General features: G+C 34.1%; 1 protein-coding gene across 8 annotated transcripts in view; it reads right to left on the minus strand.

Annotated features, from left to right (window-relative positions):
- CACNA2D1 (calcium voltage-gated channel auxiliary subunit alpha2delta 1) overlaps nucleotides 1–13,140 on the minus strand; it is a 407,675-nt gene that overhangs the window by 200,611 nt on the left and 193,924 nt on the right. For all 8 annotated transcript variants that reach the window (XM_026861982.1, XM_026861990.1, XM_026861975.1 and 5 more), the window contains one exon: nucleotides 1,372–1,416. In XM_026861982.1, coding sequence (XP_026717783.1) covers nucleotides 1,372–1,416 — 45 coding nt within the window. The remainder of the gene's footprint in view (nucleotides 1–1,371; nucleotides 1,417–13,140) is intronic.

Consider the following 13,140-nt stretch of genomic DNA (forward strand, 5'->3'; position numbering starts at 1 on the left):
TAAAAAACAGAAATACAAATAGGACACCTGGTGACATAAAATTTTGGGGTTTTTTGTGGCAGGAGGAGTTGTGAGGTTTTTTTCTGGAATTAAAAAAAAATCCAGAGGAAAGTCAAAGAAAATGAGAGTAAACTCCTGAACAGGATTTCCTTTCCTGCACTGCCTAGCAGAATTGGATTTATGTTGTGGAAGGAGTCGCTGAGAGATCTTTCCCACTACTGTTTAATCATCGCAGATACAGAGGGGTCTTTTACTTCACACCATAATCTACCAACACTATACGGTACACTTAGATTCAAAATTCAGTGTTTTAGCTTTGCAATTCTATTTCCAGAAGTGATTAGGACCTGCAGTCCCAGTGAATTTAATGAGAAAAGACCAATATCTTTCAAATTTAGGTTACTTGCAATAAATTTTAGTTAAAGCATGCAAATTTTAAAACTCGGGACAGTAGATTTTGTTGTATCTGAATTCCAGTACTCATAACTCTATATAAGCATATCAAATAGTTCTGCTTGACATGATCTATGTACCTTCTTTAATTGCCTTACAGCAGAAGCATCAATTACAATAGTGATACCATCAATCTCTAAAGAATACTTGATTAAAAAGTGCAAATGAAGCATGCTGGCAATTCTGATTAATACATTTACAACATTTTTTCTATGGTTCTATAAATTAAATCTATAATGAAGACAAGTAGTTGTATTATCTCAAGTGAAGGTGAGGATAACTTCTCCCCAGAAGGCATTAAGATCTTTAATAGTTAAAGCCAGATAGGGAACTTCAAACCACTTAAAGTTTTAGTAAAACCAGGAATTGAACTATCATATGTTTAGTCTAAATCTTAAGACTGGATTTTCCATTTCCCCAAAGCTTATTAGTTATATGAGCGATCACAAAGTGCATGAAAATAGTTATTCAGTAACATTTTACATCTGATTTCCCCTCATGTAAAAACTTTCTTACAAACAATACAGAAGAAGATAATATGAGTTTGGAAAATAGAGCCAGAAAATGGTTCCTTCAGAGTAAAGTAAATTATTTACATTTATCATTTTGATTCTACAGTCCTATAATTATGATTTTATCACATATCAAAAAGTGAATGATACTGCTGTCAGGATCTGTTTTCTCTCAAAACATTCCCTGCCTGATCAGTAACTCAGACTGTATTAGGCAAGACAGACTTTGAGAATTAGAACATAAAATATTATCTGGCTCTTGAGAAAACTTTTGAAGACAGTTTAAGTTTCTTGGTTTCTTGCTCCTGCAAAATATTTAAATGCTAGTTTTAGAGATCAATTAATATTTTCAATCCCTTAATTTTCTGAGATTACAGTCAATGAAACAAAAAGAAACATTACTTACATCATTCTGATCATCTTTTGCATTGTAATAGATTATATCATTATTCTGTAAGAGAAAGAAAAGTAATTATGTTAATTTGAAAGTAGAGAATAAAATTTAATAATAATTTGTACTAAAATACATTTTAAAATAAACCCACATTTCTTTATGTACTCTCTTTGAAATATGACAGAATCAGACTTTTGCTTGCTCTCTGTTGCATGTAATATTTCCCATGCTCATCTTTAACTTCATTAAATGCTTCTTCCCTGGTAAGCTACATAAGTCACTCAAAAAGCCAGGTAGAAAAGTACAGACGTTGGACAAAATCCAGAGCTCATAAAAGACTTGTGTAAGCTGTTTCTTTTACAGATATATGACTTGCTATGCAATTAGGTGATTTATGCACCATGACACCTAGCAGGCAACAGAAAGAACGATGCACGGGCATTGCTAAGTGGGTTAAGTAGTTGTTGCATCATGTTTATTGTTTTATTCACCTCCCACGGTGGAAATAAAATCTGTGAAAATACATCACAGGAGAGTCTGACTGTTATACCATAGAGGGGAACCTGGCAGCTCTTTGGAAACGTTGTACCATATAATTCAGGCAAAGCATCTACAGCAGTTTGAAAATTGGAGTATTTCCTATGAAATATAGTTTTGGTTTTGCTTGAGATATTTCTGAACCATTTAAAAGCCTCAAAGATTTAGGTTTTCCACTAAACAGAACTGCTGTACTCTGCCCTATACTCTTCTGAATGAAAGCAAGCAATTGTTATGTGAATTTCTGTATGAAATAGACACAGATATGTACATAGTATTTATAAAGTCCCATTATAGATTTTGAATAAGTAATGAAAAGGAGATGTTGTATTTCTTCATGTCCAGCAGCTTGTTTAAAATAGACTACTGCTAACCTCCAAAAACAGCCTTAATTTATTTTTTCAGTTATGTTTATGGTAATACCTTTGGATATATGAATCTAAATAAAATGTTGACCACAAACATTTTTTTTTTCTTTTATAAATACCAACAGGAGAGAATTATTTTGGTAATCATTTTTCAAGTGGGTAAGCCAATGACAATTATTACTTGCACTAAAAAAGCACCATGATATGTGCTACAAGGTAATGCAGTTCATCTTTATAAACCATCATTTTCCTCACTTCATAAATAATGACATCATTCATTCTCCTTCGTGACCTTTTTGAGATCCAAACAAAATATATTATAGATGAGCTAAACACTATTTTGAGGCAAATGCTATTAAGATGAACTCATCCTCTTTCCTTTTCCCTCAAAATGCACTTTTTTACTTTTCATCAAGACACTGTTCTATCGCAAGTCAGTTGGTTTTTTTATCGGTATCTGGGTAACGAAGCTGGAACTCGGTGTGTTACAGACACAGGAGAAAATTCCTTTCATCATTAAGGACCAAAGCTAATTGCTTATTCATTTGATTGCTGTAAAGACTATGTAATGCTTGTGGAAGCCTTCAAGTAAGTTGGAAGAGGTGAAAGATTCAATTTTCTACAGATCCTCTTTACTCTGTACATGTTTATATACAAAATAAATGTTCTGTAAATAATGTGATCTGTTCAGAAAGCCATGTGATTCTTTCGCAAGGCAATATTTAAAACTGCAAAGGATCCAACTCTGTGGGACTAGTTGGAAGCGTTAGCAGAAGTGTTTTCATCACAAGATGATCTGTTTCATTTCTTTTATAAAAAAAAGTTGGTTCACTTCAGAAGACAGGGGAAAATAATACTTCCTTCAACACACCTCCTTATCATATGTTAAAGCAGTTCCCCTGAAATCTCTTCCCTGGAAGCTTTTGTTTGGGAAAAATAAGACCAGGAAAAGCCACACAGTCATGCTTACCTGGATATTATGTACATATTCTTTTTCTTTAGTGCTTTCATTTTAGAAAGGAACATTTTCATAAAACACAATTCTATTAGGCCTTCTCTTCTACTGAGTCTCACCAAGCTATCAGTTTATTCCCCCACCTCCTTCCCATTGCTCAAGCTTACCTGATAGTATTCCTTGTCATAGAATCATTTAATACATAGGATTTTTAACACTGTGTTCTATAAATAAAATTCTGTTTATCTACTCAAAGAAAACGATTCTTTATTGTCACAAAAATATATTCCTGTCATTTATATATTTTTTTTTAAATTGATCGAAGCTGGCATAGTGTCGTTATCTACTTCTACTGGACTAAAGAGTATTTTTTAAATCACCTATTAAAGAATGATGTTTCAGAAACATGATACATTTACAAGTTAATTAAAAGAACCTCACCACCCTAAATGAATTAGATATTTTGTTAGGCTATTCATATCTTGTAGTTCACCACCCTGCCTGGAGATATTACCTATCTAATGCATAAACTAACGCTGACGTTGGTCATATCTCACTACTCTTAATATAGAAAATATGAGCTACACAATTCTACGACACACTGGATGCTGCACAGTTCACAAATTAGATTCATGGATCAGATAGATCTTTAGAGGACAATTTTTCATAATTTAACCACTTCTAGCTGACAAGAACAAATTGCTTTTTTGCTGGTTCTCAAGCCAGTAGTTTAGTTATTTATTAACTTCTTGACACAAAGAATTTGAATCTTCCCACTGTTACACACTTTTGCAACCAGGTAATACTGCACACATTCAGCAAGCCTAATATACAATGTAAATATCCTAGATATTTATTTATGTTCTTTATTCAGTAATGCTATGAGATAGAGGGGTAAATACTCACTGTTTTTTCTGATTGTGAATGAAGGGATTTAGTAAGACAGTCCTGAAGATCAGTTTATGGAAGAATGACTTTAGGAGACCATATGCATAAATTAGAAACTTTAGAATACTGTCAGTATACAAGTTCACAAAATTTATTAAGTTGGAACAGTGAAAGGTAGTTTTCACCAGCATTAATTCCCCCTTCAAAGCCAACAGTGTCTGTATCTGACAAATTTATGCAAGGCATATAAAAATTACATTAAGAACCAGGTCATAAATTTACTTATGACTCTTACTTTTTTCTTCTATTCTATCTGAATAATCTTTTTTCTTCCACATTTTCATTGATATTATTATCTGCTAAAGTTATATTGTTCCACTGTCTTTATATTGCATCTTATTTCAATTGTAATTTCCTTCCCAACTTTGGGTATAAAACTATTTCAATGGGAAACACTACATATTGTGTAGTATTAATGGCTTCCTAAATTTTGCCACACAAAATCCAAAGTTTCTTGTCTCTGTAATCACTATATGAGAAATGAAGAAACACAGAGACTCATATCATGTCTCTGTAATCTCTATATCTGGAGATTTGAAGAAACACAGAGACTCGTCAAATAGAAGAATGGGAAAATACAATATTTCAGAACATCTGCAGATGAAATTAGAATTCACACCAACACTAACTTACACTGGCATTTGGATTCTCTACAAAGCAGGTTTACAGACACAGTCTATTGATTCAGCTAGTTAAAAGCCTATTCTCAGCTCAGGATTATGTGAAAGGAGCTGAAGTTGGCTTGTCATGACAGGAAATAATACCTCTTTTTCAATCAAATTCTTTCAAGAACAACACAAAGGGATTACACTGCAACAAGACATATCTGACTCTACAGATAATTACATAGAGTAATTAATGATAATGTATCTATGTCAATTTGTTGGTAAAAGCTATAAATCCTTCTTTACCAAGTGCCAAAGATGAAAGTTCCTTGTTACTACTGCTACATAATGACTTCTCAGGAAAACTTGCTCAGTAAACCCTATGCTAGAATTAGAAGAATTGTCAGTGAAATATGGAGCCTCTGTGAACCTCAATAAATTCAACAAGCTCAAGTGCAAGGTGCCTCAATCCGAGGCAGGCCCATGCACAGGCAGGCTGATGAGTGCATTAAGAGCAGCCCTGCAGAGAAGGACTTGGGTGTGTGGGTTGACAAGAAGCTCAACATGACCTGGCAATGCGCATTTGCATCCCATAAAGCCAACTGCATCCTGGGATGCATCAAGAGAAGTGTGGCCAGCAGCTCAAGGGAGGAAATTTTTTTGCTGTGGGGGTGGTGAGGCACTGGCACATGTTGCCCAGAGAAGCTGTGGCTGCCCCCTCCCTGGCAGTGCCGAAGGCCAGGTTGCAGAGGGCTTTGAGCAACCTGGGCTAGTGGAAGGTGCCCATGGCAGATGGGCTGGAACTAGATGATCTTTAAGGTCCCTTCCATCCCAAAACATTCTATAATTCTATGTTTCTACCCCATCAACTGGTCAAACCTTTTTTTTTGGTAGAAACACTGTATGTGTGATTTTTGAAGTATCTGCTTTTCCACAAGAGATATTTGCATTTCATTCACAAAAGAAAAAAATAAATACTGGAAGTCTTCAGATTTTCAACAAACAGCCAATACTATCTATTCAGAAATGTTGCTTTCACTGAAGCTGTGATTAAGATTACTTATGCCTTCAGGTCTGTACGTGAGGCTTCCTAGAGACTGTACATAACATAGATACCTGTGATGTAGTCCAAAATGGTGTTAGGCATGTAGAGGAGATTGAAGGCCTGAAATGAATTCTAGATAGTGAACTACATGAAAATAAATAGGTTTAAAAAAATATGGGGGGGGGGAAGAAATTTTTCTGCTGCTTCTCATGTAGTAAGACATTAATGTGATGAGATAATTTAGCCAGACATCACAATTACCCTTTTTCCTAAAACTACCAGTTCAAAAATAATTGTAAGTAAAATGTGAAAGCAAAAATAACATTCTTCTGCATGACTTAAATATCTGTTACAGAGATGCTATAAGATAATGAAATCTCTCAGAAAAGAAAAAAAAAAAAGAGTTTTTGTTAAAGGTCTCCATACTTCAAACATTTTCTTCAATGAACCATTGGAGGCATACCTAAAAGTAGTATAGCAGATATTACAACTATATATTACTACATAATTATTAATCATGTTTTAAAATCTAAAATTAAGGCCAAATATGATACTTCCCACGACTTCTAAGTATTTTATACAAAATGTGTTAAAGCAACCAAAAGGGAGGCAACATATAAAAATTTCTTTGTACTGCAATTAACCTGCTATTAGTGATATCTATGAAGAGTCTTTTGTTCTGCAGGTAATGAAATAGAGTAAGAAATCAAAATCCAATAAAAACAAACTATATTATAAATATAATGTATGTGACTTTGACTGTTCAGTTTAAACATGTGAAAGATGTGATTTTGACTGTTCAGTTTAAAAAATAATTTATTTAGAATTAAAGATAAAAACTTGGAGAACATTTAAAATCATATTAATCCCAGGCACTTTGAAAAGACATAGAAAACTAGTAAAGCAACTGGGAGTTCTGTTGCTCAGCATGCAGCAATACAAATACTAATAATACTGGTTTATTTCATCTTTCATAGACAACTGGATGAAATTAGTGTAAATGCCTATAAATTCTTAAAAAAATATTTCATTAAGTGTTGGCAAAATCCCTCTGCTTTAATTTTAAAAAACATTTTCTTGCAGCCCCTTGGTTAAAGACGTACATTTAAAAAAGTTGACTCTAATGAATATAGGGTAATTAAGATTTAAACCCAACCTAATAAATCCTATGACAAGTAAACCAGGTAGTTTTAGTTTAATCCCTTATACAGTCTGACATGCAAGACACAATCAGAGTCTTCAGAAAAGAAAGCTAAATATGGCCTACCACAAATAAAAAATTACATTTATATCTAAAATTAATAACTTTAGGGAATAAAAGCCTGCAAGTAGGGAAAAAAAAAAAAAAAAAGAAAAGAATGTAAACTACTGCAACCTCTTTTGTTATAGCTTTATGATTTTTATATAAGTGAAACGGCACAGGTAAAATAAGGGGATTACCCAACTTTTTCTGTGCAGTAACCATGAATGGAAATACTGATTTACCTCCTGCCTTTAAAGTGAACAGAAAGTCAAGGCAATACAGTAAATTAGTTTCAATTACTGTGTCTGTATGGGGGCTTTAAGAAATGGGTTCAAAATTGCTTTTAAAACAGGATCTTGAAACGGGACTTAGAAAAAAGATCTTTTAGAAATCAAACTATTTTTAATTAAAACAATTACAAATTACAACAGTTCAATAACATTCCAGTCTAGAAATATTTCCTCCTATTACCCATAGTATGGGAAAATGAGTCATTTGGGTTAGACATTTTTTTCCCAAAACATAATTTGATTAAAGAACTACTTTCTCAGAATATTAGATTTCATACACTAATCAAAAACTTCCAAGGCTGCACTATAATTTATGATAAGCCTTTTTAATCAGATTTCTGTAAAGGGCTTTTCTCAAGATTCTACTGAGACTAACAACTAGAATGAAACGATGGAGGTGAAGATTACAAGAAATAACATGAAGGAGGTTAAAGGTGCTGCACACTCTTTGGCATAGAATATACTTTCTTTTAAACGGTGAGAAAGGTCAATTTATTCAACATTCATTTACAGGTTATTCCTTCACTGAAATTATCAATCTGGAAACCTTCAAATTTATAGACATTTTTCATGAGATGGTTACTTGTCTATTTGTCCAGATGCATCAGAGAGATAAATAAAATGAGCAATTTATTAATCATCTGTATGCTAGACAGGGAAACTTAAACATATAACTCTCATATAGACAGAGAATTTATCAGATAATAGTAATGTACAGATACAGATTCCAGATAAAAATACACTACATTAAAATATACACTTTCAAGCCCTTGATATCAATTCTGAGGGATTTTGATCTGAGGCAATCGAAGATTGCAGAGATCCAAAGATTGTGGACTTCAGAATTTAGGCATCTGAGTTAAAAAACAAGATCATGAAAAAATTAATTGAAGACTAATCATGGAAGTATCTAAAATTCTGGAAGTACTCAAGTTTCCAACATTAGTATTCTCTTGGTACCTTAATATCCTATTTCTAGAAGGACCTTTGAAGAACCTCAGGATTCACATCTGATAAGTCTGGACCCTACTCTGCACCTTCACAGAGTCAGGACCTATAAACCGAAGCCTCTCCTCACCCCTGTAACTTGAGGTACTTCCTATGATTGAATACATCCTTTTTTTTCAAAATATAATAATAGCCAAATGTATTAGATCAATTAGATCATAATCAGCAAATGGAATGGACACTTGCTCTGCTCTAATCTCCTCTTCCCCTCTCCTGCCTTTCTCCTGACCATGTGAATAGTATAGTTATAGGGTTTTCCTATTTATAAAAAATTATTAACATTATTCTGAACCCTGAATTCTGCATTAGAGCATACCATACAATTTGCTTCCTCACTTTGACTGATAAATTTTGCAAAATACACTTAATTTGAATGATCCAGCTAAAAATTCACTGAAAATAAAACAAAAAAAATAATCAAAGCAGAAATTTTTGTGAAGAATTACATTAAGCTAGCATGTATTTTAAAAATGCAAGCCTCGTTTAAATGCATATCCTACATGCACTGGACTCCACTTGAGAGGTAAGTTATTTTACCAAAGCATGGTATTTTTGATGGCCTAAGGCAGGCACAGTATGAAAATACCTCTAACAGTAAATAAGTGCTACAAACAGGAGATCATATATTATGGTATTATAGCTTCTGAATACTTACAGCTCACAGGACCATCATGCCCTTTCCTTGATCAAGAGCCAAGTACAACAAGCCATGGCCGAGGGCACAAGGCTGAGTGTGCTGAGCTATGGCATACATGGCAGCACAAACAAGGAGTGAGTGTCATGAGTCTTGGTACAGGCTGTACATCAGTGAAAGACAAGAGAACACCCGAGATCTTGGAAAAACATGATAATGTCATGGACTGATTTGACTGCCATCCTATAAATCCCATCTATAAACCCCCCAGTAACAGAGACCGTAGGGAAATATTGCCAGGTGGATGTCTGACATGCCAGGAAAGCCAGGAATCAAGGTGGAAACAGCCCACATTGGTGCCAAACCACCGCCCAGAGCTCCCGGCTGGGTCAGTCAACTCACCGGCACCATGACGGGGGCAGGTCTCAGCTAACGTTGTGCACAGGGAATGTCTGTGCAAAGACTGCGCTGCTGCAGCCCATCCGTTGCTTGGTTCAGTTAATGACATGATGTTCACAGTATCACGTTATTTCATGTTCCTTTCCTCACTATGACAATATCCAATTACATGCTGATTTTAACCACGCTTCATTTAATTTGTCTTGTGCAAATTATAATTAGTAAAGCTGAGTAAGAAGTTTTTTATATCATATTCAAAGCTCAGGAGAAAAACCTGTTATTTTTCACAAGGTACACATAAGGCTTTTTGGTGTGGGGTTTTTTTTGTTTTGTTTTGGTTTGTTTTTTTTTCCCCAGTGTCCATATTAAGCAACATTATACATTTACTTAGAAAAAAGAGAAGTAGTGAAGAGCATTAAGGTTTCATGCACAGCTTCAAAAGAAGCATAAAAAATATTAGAAAAGAGTACTCCTGTCTTTAAATTTCTATAACTCATATAGAAACAAAATGATAGGAAAAACTTTTCCATGACAAACAAAACTTCTCAATTTTAAGATAATTTTAACCATAAGAAGTTATAACAAACTGCCATTGAACTACTTAGGCTGTCAGGATGATACTTAACTTCCTGAAAAAATCAACAATGCATTTTAAATGTTAATGGCAATTTGACTGTAGGATTAAAAGACAGAAGTGGTTGAATATGTCAGGTTAAATGTAATACAGCCCAGAAGGTGATGAGAAATACGTTAGAGAAACAAACGTCTGAATCAAAATCTACAGAGCTGTCTGTTCTTCTGGAACAATGCAACATACTCCATGAATAATTTCTGCATAAAGACATCCTATAGTTCAATGGCCTGTGATAAGAAGGCAGTCTCTGCTGGACATGCAGGTAATGGGCAATATATCAATGGAATTTTGTTAATTTGCCTACTGGTAAGGATAGTCTTTATGATTTTTCTTTATGATATTTTCTTTATGATTTATTTTTAACTTTGGGGATTTTCTTTTTAAATTCTATTTTTTTTTTAGTGCAACCGGTGGACTAACCTAATCAAATGTGGCAACCAAGTAATTTTTTTTTTTAAATTGAAAAATGTCAAAGGCCAACTACTCCATCGAGAAATGATGAATTAATGACTAAAGATTCAATGATATAAAACCACATTGATATTACTCTCTGGTATATTTGACTGTCATTTTAATTAGTCGAAAAAAAATTCTCTTCAAGGATAGTATTTTGATCTACAGGAAAAGCACAAGCATCATTATGTAAGAGTACAGGTAATCATTAACCATGTACTATACTACAGATACTATTCAGAATGCCATAGTGAATTCTGCTCCAACACTCTTGCAATGGAAGACCTCTGTCTTGTTATATTAATCAATCACATTCATATTGGTACAATCTTTGATGAACAGGAACTTGTATGTACCTACCAAATTAAAAGATCAACTCTTGAGCTGGCAGTGCCTTCAAGCCTACCGAGGCTAATTCAAATAGAAGATTTTGTTCTTAAGAACAGAACAGTTACACAGTATATTTCTCTTTCCAGTAAATACTGGGCATGTTATTATAAGTTTCTCTGTACCTAAGACTATTAAGCTATCTGTCCTCAGTTGACTATGTAACTTTTTACCTCTGTTAATGCTCGCTCTCACGTTGAACTGAAAGTCTGACAAACCAGATACCAACGGTAACAGGCTACAGAACAGAACAGTATGCTAATTAAACCTAAATGTCTTAGACAATAAATTAAACATTTCCATAAAGAATTGTTTTGTTTACATTTTCAGAGAAGAGTTAAGTAAGGTAAGCACCACGAGTCTACAATAACTTGGCGAGAAGGATCAGGGCATTCACTGTCAGCAGGACTGAAGCTTCAAAGGTATTTATACTTATTCATTTTTTTTCAGTTGATCAAAGTGAGGGAAGTCGCCTGTATTGAGCAGATGGAGAAATCTGTCATTTCTGAAAATTGAATTTCCCCTGTAGACTTTAATGGGAAAGGAGAAACGGAGAAGCAGGCTTTGTTTGGGGAAAGACTGCTGTTTTACCGGCAGTCTGCAATCTATTTGTGTGTCTTGGTTTTTGTTTTCTCTCAAGTAAAAAGCACAAATTAATTTTAGAAAAACTATGCATAATTTGTTTACCTCTATCCTATGTGTACCCAGTAGCTAAACTACAAGCCAAGTAAGACGATGGAGAAAAACTCTTCAGATAGGCAGTTGTTTCCACCTTTGAAAAATAATATTTTGTAAAGCAGACCTATATGACAAAGTAAGGCTATAGGCATCAGGAAAGCTTCAGCTCCAAATCCCTTTACGCTGAGGCTTCAAAGAAACAGTGGCAGGATCCCTGACGCAAACTATATCAGTAGTGATCAGTGTGGCAGGATAAGAAGCTTTTGCTGTTATATCATCCCCATTATTTTAAGAGTTGATTACTTGATTATCTATTCCTGCAGTCACTTGAAAACAGTGTTCAAGTAATTTCATTTCCTTTAATAATTTTTTGAAAATATTTTTTTGTAATTTTAATCATTGCAAATGTGGGGTTTTTTTGTTGTTTTTTTTTTTTTTTAAGAATATGATATAGAGGCAGTAAGCAAATACCAACAGCTTTGCACACAACGCACTTCAATCCACACAATGTTCCAAAGACATTTTCAAGCCCATTTTATTTCAGTCTGAGATGAAACTCATTGAAGTCAGCCAAAACCAGTATGGACATATGTTTCATGTTATGAATAGAAAGTCACGAATAATATTATTATTATAGACTCAATGGATACATACACCAAAAATCACCATCCACTCCCATTCAAGTAGAAGAAAGATTTATAATATGTCTCTGGACCATCCTAGTTAGGACAACTAACTTACCCAAATATTAGATTCGTGCCCAGCATGTAATAAACCAGTCTTAACACTCTCATGAGAGGTATTATATTTGTTCAGGCATGGGTGCTCAGTGGACTTTTCCACAAATCAAGCACACCAACAATAGGTTTTCATGCTCCTTTTATACACAAAAATCGAAGGTTAGTTCTTTTCCAAACATGCCTATTAGATACTGATTGGTTGGTAATTAGCATAAAATTATAATACAACTTACATAATGCTTCTACTAATACACATGCTGAGGGAAGGGTCTTAATCCAGGCAGTGAGTGGTCTTTTTGACCTGTGGGTGTGTTTTTCAATATTATAACAAAGATGGCCCACTTTCAGAACACTCAAAAATTCGTTTCATTGCCAAGATAAGTAATCCCAGCCATTCTCTTTTATGGTCCAGGACATTCTGCTTATTGTCTAGGGTTTGGAGATCAAAGCTTGTTTTTAAATAAACTTCTTATCAATAATCAAGGTTAGCTCAACCACAATTTAAAGTCTTGTTCAACCAGGTTTCAAAACCTCTTAATTGTCGCCATATGTGCTGTAGCTATGCCTACTAGCACAATTATTAACCATAGCTACTGGCAAATGCTAGTATACTATATCAGGTGGATAATGAAAGGTGATAATTCAAAAAAGTTATTCTCTCTTTCTCCTACCAGACAAACCTCCCTCAATATTCTTACCACATCCTCAAAGAATGAAAAAAAAAAACCCAGTACTTTATGTACTTGCATATGTCACAAATGAGCAGGAAAGAAAATAAAAAGAAGACTCTTCTGGAGTTACCAGGTTTAAAAGAACTGGCTATTATATAAAAATAGAAACAAATCATCATCTTCTAT

This window comes from Athene cunicularia (assembly GCF_003259725.1).
Source record: "Athene cunicularia isolate RWA chromosome 1 unlocalized genomic scaffold, athCun1 chr1_part2, whole genome shotgun sequence".
Lineage (NCBI taxonomy): Eukaryota > Metazoa > Chordata > Aves > Strigiformes > Strigidae > Athene > Athene cunicularia.